The 19,093-nt window shown below is 42.0% G+C and overlaps 2 protein-coding genes across 2 annotated transcripts in view; both read right to left on the reverse strand.

The window, feature by feature from the left end:
* LOC120843048 overlaps positions 1-2,950 on the reverse strand; it is a 30,238-nt gene extending 27,288 nt beyond the window's left edge. Inside the window, exon 1 of the mRNA XM_040214255.1 lies at positions 2,900-2,950. Within this exon, the coding sequence (XP_040070189.1) occupies positions 2,900-2,950 (51 nt within the window). The remainder of the gene's footprint in view (positions 1-2,899) is intronic.
* A 6,131-nt stretch (positions 2,951-9,081) lies between these two features.
* Positions 9,082-18,824, reverse strand: LOC8028705 (cytotoxin-like). The gene is made up of 5 exons (XM_040214263.1): positions 18,786-18,824; positions 18,137-18,152; positions 14,392-14,536; positions 10,686-11,073; positions 9,082-9,339 (listed from the first exon to the last, which is right to left on the reverse strand). The coding sequence occupies exons 1-5, from the start codon at positions 18,822-18,824 to the stop codon at positions 9,082-9,084; spliced, it is 846 nt and encodes a 281-aa protein (XP_040070197.1).
* Positions 18,825-19,093: the final 269 nt, after the last annotated feature.

Consider the following 19,093-nt stretch of genomic DNA (forward strand, 5'->3'; position numbering starts at 1 on the left):
TGAAGCCATGTTTAAAACCCCTTCATGTTCTAAAAGTAGCACAAGGTGCGTCGACGCTCGACGCACTTCCAACGTGCAGCCCTTGGGGAAAATCATGGCGGCACAGCGCAGCACTGTGCTAGCCTTTCAGGTGCCATGTTCTCCCCAGAAGTGACGCGCAGCGCGTGTCTCGAGCATTTCCACAATAATGAATGGCGCCAATTTTCCCAGGGTAGAGGGGCTTTAGACATGCCGGCCTGGGCCGCTCTTTTTAGGTATTAAGAAACCCAGTTTTATTTCCTCTAAACCGTGCCCGGCGTTAACAATCGTGTCCTTGAGCGTGACGTTTCCACACGACCAACAAACTCAGGACACCCTGCTGTTCAGTGTAGCAGATACTCATGCAACCTTGCCTTCAGTGACCCCAAGAGTTCGGCACGCTACAAAGGAAAATGTCGCGGGGAATTCGCGAGGCGTTTGAGATTAAAAGAGAAACGTGCATAATTGACACGTCTTTAGCCGTAAGCGCGAGACACATGCGCAAAAAGTCCATCCGATCCGACGTCCGATCCGGCAATACGACTGCCTGATCAGAGAAGTTTGGTCACTTCAGGCGTCGGATCGGCAATCCGGCGTGCGTCCAACGTGCCAGATAGTTTCGCACGGCGGACGGACTATCGGAAGCGTCTAGCCAATGGCAGCACAGCTAGCGCGAACGTCATGATGACGTACTGGGTCTGGGGGACAAACAAGAAAACGGGACTGACCTGGGCGACGGGAAGCGGGACGCGTGAATGCCGCTGACCCATTCGAGAAAGATGTTCTCCGCAAAGAATGAACGCGCAAACGAGAACGAGCTTCTAATTTCGCTCGTGCGAGCTGAACCTTCAATCTGGGACAATCTGTATAGGAACAAGGACCTCCGCTGGAGCGCTTCGATCTCCTGGGTGGAGCCGAACGGATCGTCGTGTCGCATGCAAGGTCGGAAGCGTGGGTCTTAAACTGTCGCGTGCGGCAATTCGGAGCGGCGTTCGGACTGTCGGATCGGACAATTCCGCCGTTCATGTGTCTCGCGCTTTATCTAGAAATGATTACAAAATTCGGGAGTGCGGGCTTTCCGCAATACGTAATGACTTAGCGTTTTTGAGTAGCCATATTTACTTTTCTTTTAAAATAACCTTTAGTTGAGAGTGCACGTTATTCTGTTTTTTCTTGCCATGCTGATTGTGGTATTTCGACGCTGTTTTACTTAGCTATGAAGCCACTGCCCCAAATCAAAATAATAACGTTGTCTGTGTGTCTGTACAGCCGACACTTAGTAAGCCTCAATGGGCGTCTGTTATATTAAGTGCAGATGAGAAACTTTGCCAGTGCAGTACGATCGCTTGCCTGGGGTCTTTAAAGGGTTTAAAACACGAAAATCAAAGAATAGATTATTCCTGAAATGAAATGCTCCTAGGCTACATAGTATATAACCAAGTTTCGTGATTTATAGGGATCTAATAATTGCAATAATCAATTTACGAATTTTGGTTAGTTTCATCTGGCGAACAGGCAACACTGCCCAAGTTAGTCACACCATGGTGCCCATAAAACACGTGATCATGAACGCTCTCTCATCTTAGGCATTCCCATGATCGCCGAAGCTCGCCTCGCCATGGTACGGTCAAAATCTAGTTCTCACACAACTCGGCAACTCCAACGCTACTCTCGCTTTCACCCCCGGCCCTTTGACCTTCCACCCTGCATGCACCTGCAGCGAGAGATTTCGCTCCCCGTGCTCCGAACTGATGCGTCCTAGCCCATTCGGCCCCCGATCCCCCAGGCCCAAATCGCCACTTGTACAGTCTGTAAAACAGTGTTCCCCTTTGCCCCGTCCACCGATCAGAAGCCTGGATATTGTCACGTAAATAACTGATTGAATAAATATATAAAAAGGAACTAAGAAAATGTATGTGGAAAACGTTATTTTTAATGAATTGTGCGTAGACTGGAACATTTCACGATGAAATTCTCTTCGGTGTTACGGAATATTTCACGTTGTGGCACAAGAGTTTGAATAGCCGTCTCTTAGATTTATGCAGTCTGAATCCTGAGCCAACATCTGATCAATCATTGTAACATGATTTGTTATAGTCAAGTGGTTTGTAACGTTTTTTTTAGGTATTTATTTTGAAACTTGAAGGACATATGATCTGATATAAAAAGTTTAAAAGCTCAGTTCTCCAGAATGTTTTCGTTCACTTCCTTCACCAAATTGTCCGTAACCAGAAACGCCACGGCCGCTCAATCTCATTTCTTCCGCTCTATTGAGGGGCCGTGACTCCGTACTGCATTATTGTTGCTTTCTAGCCTTCCATTACACATTCAAACCCGATACTGCATCAATCTTTTACTCACGGCGTTTGATCCATAAACCTCGCAAATTTCCTTTATGGTGCCTCTATGGGCAACATGGTGGGAAATTTGTCGCGTTCTTGGATCTTAGTCGAAATCAGCGGGACATTTTTGTTTATCACTTAAATAAAATTATTGCAAATTAGTGGAGTGATATTCTTTAATTTTACAAGTGGAATAGGGCTATGATTTCCCTAATAATGCTATTCGGATTGAAATTGCTAATATCGGAGTTTTTGAGCGCTAAATATTTTTATTTAGTTTTTCGATAATTAAAAACATATGCTCTAAAAAGCTCGTAATAGCTGAAGTATGAAAACACCCCAGAATCTTGAAAAAAATTTACAATATTGATATACTACTACACTTGACATTCCACTGCCTTCAACCGCAAATAATCCTTGTACCAAAAACAAAAATTGTAGCACGCTTTGGGTGTTAATTATATATTAACCTCTTAAACTTAATTGATTTTCCGAAATTAGTAATATGAATTGCTTTAGAAGTAATTAATACGACTTACCAAAACTGCAGTAAAGAGAAGGAAGCCATACAGCAGTGTTTGGGCGATCATGGTTGTACTGCGTGCGTTCAGCGTTTGACACCGACAACACAAGACTCGAGGCGCCAATAGAAGTCAGTCTGTGCAACCACAGTATTTATTAAGCCTCGGGCCATTGTTTGCTCCGCAGCTGTGATTTTGTTGAGAATTGACGCGAACCTGCGACCCGCGATTGCAGCCTTGCGTAACATCAAATACGTTGTACGAATCCTTGTATCTGTGCGTTTGCGTCACTTGAAATCTGGACAGAATCAATAAACTGAGAATCGTGTTTTTTTCCGGTGCTGTCAAAGTTACAGGCGGTTATAAGGCAGCGGAAACCTTACCGAGGTGGCTACCTAACACAATGCGAATACACAAAAGTATATTTCTTTTCACAGGTTCTAGCGACTGGAAGTGACCCTGACACGTTCATTTGAATATTGAAAAAATGTAAGCGGTGTTTTCCCATAAAAAGAAAACACGGTTAGACAACTAAATTTAAAGTGTCCGCTCCATTCGATGAAGGTTCCTCCTTGCTATGCTCCGTTTTACTCTAAAGACCGACTTGGAGATTCGTCTTTTGGCGGGAAAAAACAAACGGATCCCAGTTTTCCTAAGATACGCTCGTGTTTGAGCATAGCCTCCTTTATTCTTCAAAGTCTGTCAAATCGCAAAAAGACTGCTTTGAGGATTGTCGTTGTTGTTTGTTTCTGTTTGTCGCTCTAGTGAAACTCGAACATTATAGTTCGATTCATGGACAGTGTTGGCCGACTTCTATATATATAAAAAATAAGTTTTTTTCGGTAACAAATAATTCATAAAGTAAATAATTTTATATTTTATAAAAATGATTACCGATCTTCACAAAGAGAGAAAGAAACGTACGTATAAACTTCTAGCGACCAGTGTTGCGGAGTTGCCACTCCGGAGATGGATTCATTCCGGAATCATTTCGCATTTTCACGACCACGGAATGGAATGGAAATGGAATGGCGGCAACGTTGAGGGGAATGGAATGGGAATGGAATTAGGTGCCTTTTGCCCGGAATGGAATGGGAATGAAATTGAAGCACGGTTCTTCTTTTTTTGTGTGTGTGTGTGTGTGTGTGTGTGTGTGTTTACGGTCAGCTAAACCGAGCCAGTCAGTGAGTCAGTTGCTCAGAAATAAAATCAGCGGGAAACTGCTAGCCCGCGAGGAGCCCTAACAGACTTATACGCCAAAAAAATGCAATACAAAAAACAAGCGTAAAAGCAAAGAGCAAAGGGGGAAAGGGGGGTAACGTGGCGCCTTTCACGGACGCGCAGGCGTCGGGCTTCGATGGCGTTACACGAGAGCGAAACAAGAAACCAAGCACCAAGCAAAAGAAAAGGGAGTGGCAAAGAAAGAAACCGCCATGCACAACTCCTCATCGTACTTCTTGTCATGCTTTTTTTGTTGTTGTTGTGATGGTTTGTAGAATGCACGCGCGCGCAGAGACTGAGATCTGGGAGCGGAAGCGACTCATAACTCGCAGAGCTCTGATAACTCGTTGACTCGGGCGCCGTCGAAAGATGATCAGTTATTGTTTTCTTATAGTTCGAGGCGCGTTGTTTAGCAGGCAGCCAACCCTGCTGCCTTCCACGTTCATTCGTGCGCACTCCTTTGAAGTGCGAAATGTGGGTTTGCTTCGGCATTAAAACAAAGCGAGATTCACTTCCCTCTTCTCCTCTTGCGCTTTGCTCCGAGGCTTGTTTTTTTTTTTGTACTGCATTTGTAGTGTATGTCCGCCTATTACTTGGTCTTTGTTCCGATGCTTGCTTTCTGTGTTATATGTTTTAGTGGGTTGGGTTACAAGCAAGCTAGCGGATTCCCGCTCATTTCCTTTGACTTTAGTCTCTGCATACTTCGTTTCACCTTGCGATGGACCACTGCGGACGCTACGTGTCACCCTAGGGTCTAGGAAATCCAGCACCGTGACCGGGATTGCAGGGTCACGCGACACTCAGAAAGCACTGGATTGGTTTCGATGGCTCTCGTGCTGTCTGTTGAGGTCCATCGTAAGGTGAAGTAGACTATCGCCGCCGCTCTTGGCGTGACCGAACTGACTAGACTTGCAGAAAGACCGTCCCGCGCCAGACGAGGCGCGACCGTTGCTGTGAGGGCAACTGAGAAGGAGAGCTGGGTGCTAGCTGCCACTGAGGTTTTGGCTTCCGCGCGTCTCGGCTGTCCGGTCTGCATTCGTGCTCCTTGTCCTGGACCCTATTTGAGCCGGTGAGAAGTCAGTTGGACGGTGTTGATGAGGAAACACGGGGAATGTCAATTCGAACGGTGCGGTATTACCCCGTTAATTGTATCTTGATGTGAAGAGTTTTGTCAACGCTGACTTCCGGACCCGTCGCCACTACGCGAACAACCGACACCGAGGTAGAAGAATGAATCGGTTGGTAACGCCTGGTGCCTGAACCCGCCACTCGATCAGCGCGAAGAGGAACATCACAATTCGGACGAGAAGACAAGATAAATGCAGATTGAGTCATGGCATCGTAGAAGACAATTTTCTACAGTAGTCGCGAAGAAAATAAACAAGCTGCACGCTGAAAGTTGTGCAACGAAACTATACACGGTGCAGTCGGCGTATATCATCGAACTTTATTCGCCATCTGAAGAGGAAACACGAGAATGAGTATGCGAAGGGTGGAAAAGGGCAGGTGAACCAGCCAAAAATTGAATTGAATATGATAAGAGATATCGAGATTCGTAAAGCAAGCGTGAACTTATGCGTTTTAAAACAGGTTTCGTGACATGGTCTATACGGTCCCTCGCGCTGCGCCGCAGAGGTTGCATTTTGTCAGAGGATGTGTTCTGCCGCTGTGCACGGAGTCGCTTCCAGCAGTGTACTAGCCGTGTTGCTGTATTTGAAGAATACAGTAACATAGCTTATTCCTGCGCCACGCACGAACTGGATATTTTTTATGGTCTCATCAAACAAACACGCTGGCCGCGTATGTCTTAAAACTCACATGCAAAAAATTTGAAAAAAAAAAAGAAAATGAGTGGATTTAGGTTTTGCTGTTTGTAGCGAGCCACAAGGTCGCGGGACGGATGTCTTAAACAAGCATTGACATATCAAGGAGGTTTCTCGATGTTTGCAGTACATTGTAAATAAACACGTTCTGCCACCAGCGGTCCGGTTAGTAAAAATCAGTGCTTTTTCGAGGACTTTAGCTTTTTTTTTTTTGCAATTGTCTCTGCATTTGATAATGTCAGCTTTATGCCGCTTATGCCGGCAACAAAATGTAGCTGACAAGTGCCAATTTTTACGTTTAAGAATTAAAGGAATGGAATGGAACGATTCAGCCATTCCAGGAGTGGGAATGGACCCAGTGTCTCCATTCCTAGAATTTGAAAGGAATTGAATTATCGAAAACTCTAATTCCCCGGAATGGAATTGGAATGGAATGGGGGTGCCCATTCCGCAACACTGGTAGCGACCACTGAAACAGCGCGCATGAAGAAGATGGCAACGTCACTCACGAAGTGAGGTCACACGCACGCTACGCGATTCACGTCACCAGAAAGAGCGATCAGCGACGTCGGTCAAAGGCGCGCAACTGAGCAAGCCGACACCATCACAACTACGAGAACGTTCTCATATGGCAAGGAAGCTATAGTATACTTGTGTAAATAAACTACGAAGGATTAACTCCTTCAAATGAAAACTGAGTTTGTTAAAATGTTGAATTTTACGCACGGGATAATAAACGAAGAGGACGGAGCACATGGCAAGACATCTTTTATGTAGCAACAAACAATATTGAAAGAGAGCAAACGAAACATTAAGAATGAAACCTATCTGTTTATTCTTTCGGGTGTAAAATGAAACATACGCAGTTTCAATATTTTAATTCGTTTAATATTATAAACTTCATAACTTGAATCTTAAATATCCGGCGTGCTTTCGAGCTACCCAAACTAGACACGTTTGATAAAGTACTCAGTCTAATCTTGCCGGTGTTAGTGCACGCGCAGAGAAGTAGAAGTAGACGAGGAACAAGAACATCCCCACGGAGCTGGACCGATAGCTCCGTCATGTGCCATCAATTTCCTTATATAAATATGTTGAAACATATTTGTCTCGCTTTCAGAAAAGAATACTGAATTCAAACTTTGCTCGTTTGTTGTGTTAGTTACACGCTACACATGGGCGTAAAGTATGCAGTTTTAGACATACCTTTTGGCTTTCGTTTACAAAACTGCGGATTTTTCAATAATTTCAATACTGGCCATAAACAAAATTCAAAAATTGTTCGCTTTTAAAAATATCTGTTTTATAATGTGGTCCTTTATTTTGTAAATTGTGCACTATATATAACCGTTGAATATATATTTTTAGAGCGACGACATTTATAGTATATTTTGTTGAAAACTGGGTATTTTGATTGATTGCTTTTTGGGATTTTTATGGCGTACAGAAACGAAGACCATAATACGCCAAATTGCATTTGTCAGGCTAAAAAGATTAAATGAGAAGAAAAGCAACTGAAGCTAATACCCCTGTCAAACGGGCATTTTAAAGGCCTTTAGAGCAAGCTCCTTTATGAAATCGGCGAACCAGCGCACGCCGTAGGGCACGTGCGCACTCAACGTCGCGAGCAGATTGGTCGATTTCATAAAGGAGCTTAGTGAAAAGGACCTTTAGAACGCCGTCTGACGGGGGTACAAGTCAATGCTATGTTAAAAGTGGTATAAACAGCCATTTAATTTTAAAATGTTATACCAGTTATAACAGATATAAACAGCAAGCCATTTTAAAAAGTTCGGAACGCGGGTAAATGGTATTAGATGGTGATTTCCAAGTAAAAACAAGGGGTGGAATGGAAGATGACACCTAAAAAGTTTAGGGAAACACGAGCAAAGTATTTGGTGATAAACACGACAATGCAATAAGATGTCCATAGGAGTTCACACTTCTCCACACTGCTTACCTTGTTCTACACCCTTCCAACAAAGCAGGTGCGAATGTGTCAGACGGGTACGACCAATTCTCAAGGGACACACAATAACCTCAAGATAACGTTCCCTGTGAGATTAACTCTCCCAGATTCCGAAAGTAGCCAAGATCAGCAGAAGCTTGTTCTTAGCTTAAGTGTCTCATTCCAACTGCAATGCTGTATGAAATGCTGTTTTTAACAGAGGTCTAAGTTCCTGGTGGGGCAAGGCTAAAGATGCTACTTCGAGATCGTAGACAATGCAGCCAATTTATCAGCCTTATAGTTGCCTGTAATGCCCATATGACTAGGTACCCCGAAATATTTAATGTGGTGTCCAGATGGAAGAGCCTGATTTATTTCATGAGGTACATGCATCGGAACAACATTTGTCTTATCAAGTATATGTGCAGCTGTTAGTAAAACACCTCCCAAATCTACCAAAAGAAGAGCTTTTAGTGTATTTTTTTTGGTTATATGTTTCACTGCGAATAAAATACCATAAATTTTCGCTGCAAAATTCTTGCCACAGGTTCAAGTTGCGCAGCTTTACAGCAGGAACTGGAATATAAAGCAGAGCCTACAAAAGACGATGAGTTAGAGCCTCAGTGTAGAACTCTGTGTAATTGCAACACGTCTCCTGCAAAGCGAGAAACTCTTGCTGGATGACCTGCGGAAAAACAGCCCGTTTACTATACTTCGCAAGTGTCTAGCGCACTACTACTCTTTCTGCGAAATTCAAGTATTTCTAAAAAAACATATTGATCTAGTGGTTTTGGATAACGCTCAGTAAGTTTTTAATTGGAACCTTATGTCTATTATGACTAATACAAGTCTAATTAACACAAAGTAGTTAATTAGCCCACAGATAGTTATGATTAGCTCCAGATACTATGTCGCCCTCGCCGTATAACTCGCCAGCAGGAATCGCAGAAACGTAGCTTTGACGGGTTTTGTTTTTAAATTAGTGTGACTCTTAGAAAGTCACCCTGTGTATACCATATAGTAGATGAAGAAAATGATGTCGTGCCGTAAGATATAACTCAGAAAAGGATGGCCTAAGGTGTACTCATATCTTTATTGGAGGACGTTTCAATTCTTCAGCCGCAAGAAAGTAATGTTTGGAACTGCTTTCTTCGGATCTTTATTCCTTCAAGAGGCTGTTTGTGTCACTCGGTCGTGGTCTACGAACTTTATTCCTCGAAAATATATTTAGCCAAGCTCGCAGTGTGAGGCGTTAATTCTCTCTCGGTGGTGGAAAGGTGGTAGCTCTGAGCTACGTTTGCTTTAAACAGCCCCTTTGCCTGGAATATGACGGAATCTCCTTCGTGTATCAATTGTTCATGTTTAATGTCGTTCACATTGAAGTACTTCCATCCTAGCCCAGTGGTTGATTCAAACAACGCTGCGACGTATCCCTTCATGGTAATGTTTGCCACCCATGGCACCTCCTAAAACAATAAAAATAAGAAAATACTGTTATGGTGTGACCCCATATTGATAGGCACAACAGTTTAAGAAGCGCGATGAAGGCGCCTGGACGTTCAAATTTACTTGATCCTAAACTTTTAACCATAAGGAGCGTAAACCCCTTTACTGGTTTGTCTATGATTCTGGTTGTTCTAGAAATGGCTCGTGGAGCTTCAACAGTGATATTGCCTTATTGAGCACTTAATGAGCAAAACAACAATCAAAATTACGTTTCTTACTATTGTAAGTCACTGTCACACTACTCACACCTCATACAAAAGACAGTCTGCAAACACGGGTGACCGCAATATCCGTGGTTCAAATGCCATGTGCCAAGTTTCTCCATGAACTCATCGCCGAGCGGCATTCGAAGCACGGATCTCGCGGTGACTCGCGTTCGAATCTGTCTGCAGACCGTCTTTTGTATGATGTATACGTGCAGTGACTCCGGTTGTAGGAGTTACTTTAAAGCGGTTAAGAAACAGTCTTGGGTGACGTGAGAAGCAACGCATGAGAGACGAACGATAGCTTTTAGTTGACCCTCCCCGAGACAAGTTCAATTACAGGACTCTTACGCCTGACTTCACTTTGAAACACGCTAGCAAAGGTGTCTGGAAGTCTTCTTTTACTCTGTTAGTGTCTAAACACTGTGCTTGTTTTTTTCAGTCGCCTTTTGAACTTTTGGTGGTTCCGTCGAGGCTTAGGGCAAGCTCGGACCTGAAATTATATTCCACTTGTTTCGAACGGAGCATCTGTGGAAGCCAAGCTTAGAGCCCCAAGCTAGCGTTGACGCGTTCATAGTAGACAGCCTTCAAAAAGTGGCGCCCACTGTTGCTGGCTTTAGACGCGGCATTTGCGTGTGTGTCTATTCACATTCAGTGACAATAGCAGGCGGATATCATTCTCTAGAAGGAGGCGTGGGTGTGGCGACATAAGTTTCGTATTTATATTCTTTTGCCGTGCTTTTCAATCGGCTGAACATGAGCAAAACAATAGTTTTGTTATAAGAACTCAAAGCGGAAAACTGATATTCTCCAACGTTGAATTCTTTTACAGTGTAGAGCAAAAGCGTGTTTTGCGGGTTTTTTTTTTTTTTTTTTTTTGAACAACCGGCAGCCTGTATTTTTTAATAAAAGAAGCGAATATTTTTGAAAAAGTAATTATTTAAATATTGTCTGTTCTGCGTTTTGTGGGAGGAAAATACAGTTTCGTTCAACATAACTTCGTAGAGAGATGATTCAATAAACGGTGCAATCATTCAAGAGCGTGTTCGCACTTTAACATATGTAAACGAGTGGTTTATAAAAAAATATTAAATTTTACTCACCACTTGCGCTTTGTTGACATACCACTTGGCCTGAATAGTGGCTCCAGGGGGTATTCTTACATCTTGTTTAATCCATTGTCGCGTAGTGATTGTTTCGATCGTGGTGGATCCAGAACTTTTCTTCAGTGTTGTTGAAAATTCTGAGCTGAAACTATATACTAGTGGAACTTCTATTTGGAATTTGGCCGTGACGGATAATTCTGCTCCACTGGTGACGGTCCACATAAACTCGTCTTCCTGTTCTATTTTCTCCGATATGTGAGCCTTACCTTCCACGTCGGACTGATTGTTGTGAAAAGTTTGTACATACACTGCAGACAACTCTAACGATTGTACTCTAGCAGTACCGTACGTCACCGGGCCGGTGTCGAACTCCACAGGGGGGTGTCTGCATTGAGAAACATTAAGATCACATTACACTGCAATACATTCAATAGCATAACCATGGTTTCCCATCACGCGAGAGAAGTTTGATCCTCGCTGCGCAATCACAGCAATCTTAAAAATGAGAAAAAACGTTTTGTTCTTTATTATAATAGCGCTAACATGGCAAATACTTTCAGTGCCAGACTGAAATCATAATTATAAGACAATAATGTTATTAGCAAATTAACCAATACATTTCATAGTATTCAGCAACAACATTGCAGTTATTGCGCGAGGATACTAAACAAAAATACGATAAACACAATATACGGAAGCAAGAAAGAGCCCACGAATCAGACGAAACTCAAGCACACACAAAAGAGAGATGAGCACAAAACAAAAATTGCACGAAATCGTGCTATAATACTAATAGTGAAGAAATAAAAAAAAAATAAACCTAGAAATCCTTCGGACCTAGGGGTCATACATTTTCGTACGAATTCAAGCGCCACGTGAAGGGTGCTTTATCAGCTTACAAAATTATAAAATACGTTTAATAAATGACGTCTCGTAATTTCTTTTCCCTTTTTGTTGCTCGTACTCACCTCAGCCCCTCTTGTGGCGAATAAATTAACTACACTACGTTTTCCTTTAAGTCCGCCCTTACCAAAACCACATTCCGAAGGAGCCAACCAATGAACGCTAACAGTGCGTCGTCATTAGCTCACTGTTTTCGTGGGTTCGCTATGACCGACTAGACCAATCACACCCAGAAAAGAAGCGGATTATAAAGGCGGATTCAAAGTACTCGATTCGTTTCCGCCAGTCATAGCTAACGCACAAAATTACGAGGCACTTTTGGCGCCGCTTCATTTAATTCATAGGATTCTAATAACGGCTGCAATCGGACTTAAAAAAAAAACATAAAAAATATATATAAAAAGAAAACGAGTTAGAGGTGTATTTTAAAGTATTCGATCCCGTGAATTTGAATATCCCGTTTGTTTTCCCAGAAGATGTAACTAAACGCAAGAAAACACAAAAAACCTCCAACAGTCGTGAAGCCATACAAGGATCTTTGGTGTGCCAAGCGTGTGTCGCTCGTGTGGGCAGCGCGTGCAATTGCGAGCTTGCCAGGTATATGCCCCGCACTGACACCAGTCGTGACGTCTCTTTCCGACCTTTTTTTGAAAAGAGTGAGAGTGCGCGTGCATAGCTTTCATAGGCGCTGAAGATGCGCGCGAGGAGCGGAGGTTCCGGAAACACCTTCTATGATGTTACGCCCCGGAAGAAGGGGCTTGGACGGTTCTCTCGAAAATTACTTTCTGCATCCTCCGTGCACCACTTTGAAGAATAATTTTGATATTTGTGATCCTGGACGCCAAAGGAAGATAATTAAGGAGTTTTCGGTCCAATCCAGAACCGATCCAGTTCCCCTTTAAATAAAAACGGAGCATAGGGCGGGAACCGTCGAAGTTTCCAGGCCAGGGGCTCTAATCTGACACTCGGCGAACGAGTCGGCCAGGAATTCGGCGGCCGTGAATGTCTGACGCCGTTCTTGGCCATGGCGCCGGCCAATCACGGCGGTCGAATTCCCAGTTGTCTTTTGCGAAGTGTCTAAATGAGAGCCCTCATAAGTAATTGATAATATGTCTAAACACCTGACTAAACTATGCAGCGTAACGCAGGCGGTGCTTCAAAAAAAAAAGACGGTACCTGTAAAAAGTGCATTGCGCGTTGTGTTTACTTCGGCCCTTATCGCCACGGAGCATGTGAATTGAAATGTTAAGCTTGAAAAATAATGTCCGAACGAGGCTTCCAGCCTTCCTACAGTATGCAAATAGATGATTCATACAGATGGATGGCGATCGGATTATTGTATTTATTTGACGAAGTTCTCTGATCATTCCGATCGGGCGAGCCGTCATTCCGGAAGCAGGCGGTGCGAGCGAGGCCTTCTGGGAGTAACCGTTGCGTAGCTGAAGTATGCTTACTTGTTCTCTCTCTCTCTCTTTCTATTCGTTTCTCTCTGTCTCCTCTCTCTCTTTCTTTCGATTTTTGTTCTCGTGCATAGAGTGTATTCACCGGACGTCATATTGTTGGACTTTGTTTTCAGTAACATTATTAGATCTGCGAGTTGACAAGCTCTACCGAAGAGCAGCGTTCGAAATTGGTTCTTTTCTCCTGCCTGCACGCGATCAGGTACGGGCGTGTAACGTTCCTAGTGCTGCAAGCATCAACGCTTCCCCGACAACGACGCTGTTTTTGCACCGACTTTTGCGCAAATTTTATATTTACCATAAAAAAAAAAACTTCTGATAGAATCCTATTCCACCGCAGGCAATGTTCACCCAATGTTCCACCGGCTTTTGCGCAAAGGTCGTGGGACCAGCTGAAGAACGACCCAGACACAGCAGTGTGTCTGTGCCTTTCTTCATCTGGTCCCTCGTCCTTCGCGCTTTTTTAATTCTCAAGTATGCCGTACCAACTCGCCCAAGCTTGAACTTTACCAGATGTCCATTGGGGATGACTAAGTTCCGGCTGTATAAACATACAACACAATATTATTACGTTGCTTTCCATCGCATCCTCAGAACTAGGTCTTATTTATCGTCTTCCAAGAGCAACAATTCTGATTGCCTGGAATGGACGTTGAACGTCCATCCGAGTGCACCAACACAATAATGATACTTAAAATTAAGATAAATACACATCAATAGATAAGCAAATATGTTGACACGCTACGAGGTGACCAAAATATAGGGCCTCATTATAAGGGTGGGATTTAATTAGAAGGAAACACTAATTATTAGCTCATAAGTAGGTCATGATTGGTGCAGTGTTTCTAAAAATTCAATTCTAAAGTTTCTTTAGAATTTTATACAATCTTAATAAATAAACCAATTAATTGAACAAGAGCAAAAAAAAGGAGCAAACCTTGTTTTAAGAACAGTATGCAGTTATAATTTTTGATCGGTGTTTCCACGTCTTTTCTTTTGCCTTGCTTTGTTTGAAGACAAACGACGTCTCCAGCCGGTGATCTCTTTCACTATACTTCCCTATAGTGAAATGACACGTCTACTGGTAGATGAGAATAATTGACGCAAGAAATTTCTGGATTCTGCCGCTTGCTTTGAACAGTGTGCAAATAAGCAAACGACACGATAGAGGCAATCATTCCGAGGGCAGCCCAAGATCACATATCGGGAACTTGGAAAGTCAGTCGTGCTAAATAGCGACTGTTGGTTAGATAATAATCTTGGTAGGCACGTGCTTTGAATTTCTAGCGTCTGTAGCTTAGCTGTGTTCTTATTCGGGCCAAAAACATAGCGCAACATACCGTGCAAGCTCGGCGACTTTCTCAGTGGCACCTCGGGTTTTGTTGTCTCCTTCAATATCGAAAGTTAACACCCTTTCATTGTGAGAGCAGTTCGTCACGAGGAATTCGTAGATCACATCTTGAACATCAAAAAGGTAGCCGCCACCTAAAAATAAAAGAAAGAAGGTTTGTGCTCTTTTAAGAACTAGCAGAATTTACTAGGTAAGAGCTAAAGCTGCTTGTCAACTATGCTACAAGATACCTCGTAACCGTAGGTAATAAAGGCCAAGCTAGTAATGTTTATTAACCTCAACAATAGAACCCGTGTATTTCACAAATTGCTCTAAAACCCCCGAACCCAGGTGGCACTAGTCGACGTCCAATTCAAAATTGACGAGAAATGTATTAGCGCGGAAATTGATTTTATTTCCACGCTGCTTACATGCACATTTGCATACGTATTATACATTTAACGCTGACAAGGATTCATAACATAGATGACACACACATACAACACACATGCGACGACACGCTAACTCTTAGTTAGAAGTAACGGTACACGCAGTAATTATTTACGACATTTACGGTAAAACAGCATAGATGAAACACGCACAGCACACACGCGACAATACGCTAACTCAATCGCTGCTCTCTATGGCCACCCATGCGTCTTTCATGCTGATCATTTGAAAGAAGTCGGTTGGTTAATGATCACCTCGTCCGTGAACGACGTTACAAACGTGATGCTGCTTTCGCACCAAAATTGTTGTCGAAGATTTTTGCTAAACATACCAAGGATGGTCTCTCATGCTAAGAAGGAACGGTAGACATAGCAATTATTTTCTGCAGTCTGTAAAACAACGCCCCTATAGGTACTCATCTGTCATGTTCTCGCTTCCCCGTATAGCAGGAGCAGTTATGAGCTATAGCGCGTTTGAGGGAGTAAATATATAGTAAAAATATAGTAACGATCAGGAAAAGGTATACTGCCGCAGTTCCTAACTTTTTACTATTTACCGCGCGTTTGATGTAGCAAATGTAGCTAGTCAAAAAGTAGTAACGCTAATCAAGGTAGTAACTGCTGCAGTTACTAACTTTTTGCTAACTTTTTTCTAAGACTGTGCAGTTAAACTTCATTGCCCAAGAGTTGTAAGCGAGTTAAATGCGCGGAACCTTTGATCTTAGAAACAAATCATAAAGGTATGTAAATTTGGTTAGGACTTGAAACAAATCCCCATTAACCCTAAAATTGACAAGCGAAGCTTCACAAAAAAGAAAACGAAACAAACTTAGGTCTTGGAAAGTCGAATTGTTTTTGTATCATATCTTCGGCTGCCACAAAAAAACAAAAAGAAAAAACAAACTACGAAAGTCAAGTTTGCGGAGTATATAAGCAGGGACCGCACAAGGGTTTCAGAAAACATTTTTTTTCTCTTCTCCGACAGCCTGATTTAAAACCTGTGTATCATAGTCCGACGCTTCACCAGAAGGTTCCTTTTATTCACGGCAGACGTCAACACCATAGGTTCATTCCTATCCCAGTAAGACCCTCGTTTCGAAAGAAAATTCAATCGACTCAAAAGTAAATCGACTAACCCTCCCCGTATGAATATCATTGCTCTCCTTTTTTGTTGAAAGTAGTAAAAGCTGAAGTTCAGGATAGAAGAACATTTCTCCCTTTTCCTTCTGTTTTTGTTTGCGGCAGTGTTTCACGGCGCTTGTGAAGATGCAACTGCGTTAAAATTATAGTAATATCTCGAATATATAAAATACTAAAACTTTGCCATGTGCAAATATAATCACAAATTCATATCAATGTATTAATGAAGCAGTTTCGGTGAACGAACGTAGCAACGCAACTGAACAGAGTTTCTTTTCTTGGCAATGTGTGACATCTAACTCGAAGAAAGTAGACTTCTTATCGCTTCTGCACTTCATTGGGTGTGTAAATTGCCTTGGAAGGCACATTCAATTGAATAATCGCAAAATTGCACCTGAGAACCGCAACGTGTATCTTTTTATTACGGTATTGTTTTCCGGTGAGGTCGTGATCGGTATGTTCCACATACCGATCACGACTTCACCGAAATATTACAGCACGCAGTCACTCGGAGCTGCTTGACTTAGAGCCAAAAAGCCATATATCGAGCCGTAAATATTGATTCTCGATCATTAGAGACAATTGTAAATTGGGTTTTGCTAAAACGTAGGCATGTATAAATTCCTATTTAGAAGCTTTTAGAGTAGTTCATACTACACAGTAAAGCCTTTTCTTTTTTTCTTTTCTTTACATGCGTGTTTTGGAGGTGTCTGTAAATGGTTTCACCGTCCGCAGTTGGAAACAAATGAATCAACACTTGTAATCTACGAGTGCGTCTGCACAGAAGCAACTCATGAGATTGCACTTCTAGGGAAACACTCTTGAGCAAAAATGGGTTGGAATTGATAAAACAAAAGCGGACAACGCAAACGAAAAACGCAATTTGTTATTAAAGGTTTTTGATCTTATTATTTACATGGCAACCTGCATCGCCGTTTTGGCAAAAATGGCGGGGAACGTTATGTACGTTACGTTTCTTCTCAAAACTATTACACACGTTTTTTTTTGTCATTTAACACGGACAAAAGCTAAAAACAATATCATGCGAAACTCACTTAAGACTGAAAAATTAAAAAAAAAAATCATTATACAACATTCTTAAAATTAGACAAAAATACATCCTTCAGCAATTTGTTACGTTCCTTGATTGTTTTTTTTTTTAATGAAAAGGCGAAAATATCAGTACACAAGGGTATGGTCGGATAGTTCTTGGGTTGTCTGCTCTTCCCGATACTTAAAAAGGATCATGCAGAAATGTGTCCTTACTGATTAGGAGGCGATTGTGACATACATTACCAAGAAATTTTAACGAAAAAGATCGTCTTCGTTCGCTAATTGATACCCAATTTAGGGTTGCCTTCATACTGGTGACGCTTGCTCCAAGTTGATAATTATTCAAAACAGGTCTAGCACACTGGTTCTGAACTTTTTTTCAAGTTTATCTATTCAATTATTGTCCCAGACAAATTGTCGCGTGTTCCATACATGGGCAAAAAAAAAAAATACAACGTCTCCATAATTTTTCTTGATCCCTGTCGGAAATGTCGTCTTATAAAATTAAAAATAGCTACTGCTTTTTTGGGCTATCGCATCTACATGCGAGTTCTACGTTAAATCAGTAGACAGCGCAACACCAAGTACTTTACAGTTGATTCGGTTTTAATTATTTCATGATTTACTACATATTCAGATAAAATGGGACATATTTTTCTACTAAATCTTATGTGCACACACTTCTTAACGTTTAGATTCATCCTCCATCAGAAGCATTAAAAAATTGTTCATATCGGTCTGTAAGATATTGATATCGTTCACATGCTTATATACCCTATAAACAATGCAGTCATTTGCGAATAGTCTTATATTTATATAAGACTATTCGACTATATTACTTATATCATTAATATATTCCAAAGAGCGCACGGGACCCAAGACGGAACCCTGGGGGACACCGGAAGTGATACCTACACATTCGAATTTTTTACCTTTTAGTACCACACATTGCTTTGGTTCGCTCAGGCAGTCCCAAGCCAAGGTAATAGATTATTTTAAAAAAAAATCACATCATATTACTTTGCAAACAATAGGCAGAGCCAAGACTACTTGCGTGACTCTTACAAATGATAAGATATTTGTGAAGTGAGCGGCTAAATTGTGTGTACTTACTTTGTTGGACGGGAATCTATTGAAAAGAAAACAGACTGAAATGAATATCTGAACGCAGAACGGAGACATTGCTTCCGATCAAATGAAAGCTTGGAATGCCCTTTAATTCAAACTTTACGGGTACTACTTTATCCATGCTTATAAAAGATTTACGGCGTTGAAGTAGCTTAATGATTGTTTGATTGTAAAGCTGTTATCACTATGACTACGCCAACCATCGCTTGTGTGTGACATATGCACTGCTACCTGACGCGTGCCTTTTGTTTGCGCAATAGGCGTGTCATTTTACCGAGACTATTTATTTCGAAACTACTGGCTCACTATATGAAAATGGTGAAGCCTCGTGATCGCTCACGAAGAAGCAAGTTTAAAAGATTATCTACGAAGGACCGAACAAGCAGGTTTATCAGTACGCATACTTATTTCCACCTTAAATCCAGATGCAGCTGTCGCTGCGAGCTGATGGGATTAATTAAAGAGCGCCCAAATCGCACCGCCATGGTGTTCGTCTTGTTTCGCACCGTCTCCTAACATCGCTCAACGAATAATACACAAAAAAGGCCTAACGACTTCCTTTTTTTATACTGCTTGATTGGTCCCATTACCTCGTAGCGCCGTATAGCGTTTATTTACTCAGTGTTACGCTTACCAACAAGAGAAGGAGGAGAAGTTGAAAACGTTGCTCCATGTTACCCGTTCAATAAGTTGGGTAATTCAGTCTCCTGCTTCCCTATCGATTCATGCTTGGGTCTCGATCCGTTTTATTCAGAAAAAAGAAATCGAGAACCAGCATAAAAAAATTAAATCACAACCAAAAAAAAAAACGAGACGTCAAGAACATTTAATTGAAAAGAAAAAGTTCGGCCGCCTTTGCCACATGATGACGTTAATGGGAAGGCGAGCCCCGGACGCCATAATTGAGTATCCTTTTCGCTTGTCTATTGAACTGTCATTCTA

This window comes from Ixodes scapularis, unplaced genomic scaffold (assembly GCF_016920785.2).
Source record: "Ixodes scapularis isolate PalLabHiFi unplaced genomic scaffold, ASM1692078v2 PGA_scaffold13__105_contigs__length_92229423, whole genome shotgun sequence".
Classification (NCBI taxonomy): Eukaryota; Metazoa; Arthropoda; class Arachnida; order Ixodida; family Ixodidae; genus Ixodes; species Ixodes scapularis.

Bases quoted from the DNA above. Each gene is read 5' to 3' on its own strand.
- LOC8028705 (XM_040214263.1), bottom strand. From the start codon at position 18,824: ATGGAGCAACGTTTTCAACTTCTCCTCCTTCTCTTGTTG. The intron at 11,074-14,391 runs GTATGTTGCGCT...TTCTCAATGCAG, and splicing joins AAAGTCGCCGAGCTTGCACG to ACACCCCCCTGTGGAGTTCG. The intron at 9,340-10,685 runs GTGAGTAAAATT...TTATTGTTTTAG, and splicing joins ATGTCAACAAAGCGCAAGTG to GAGGTGCCATGGGTGGCAAA.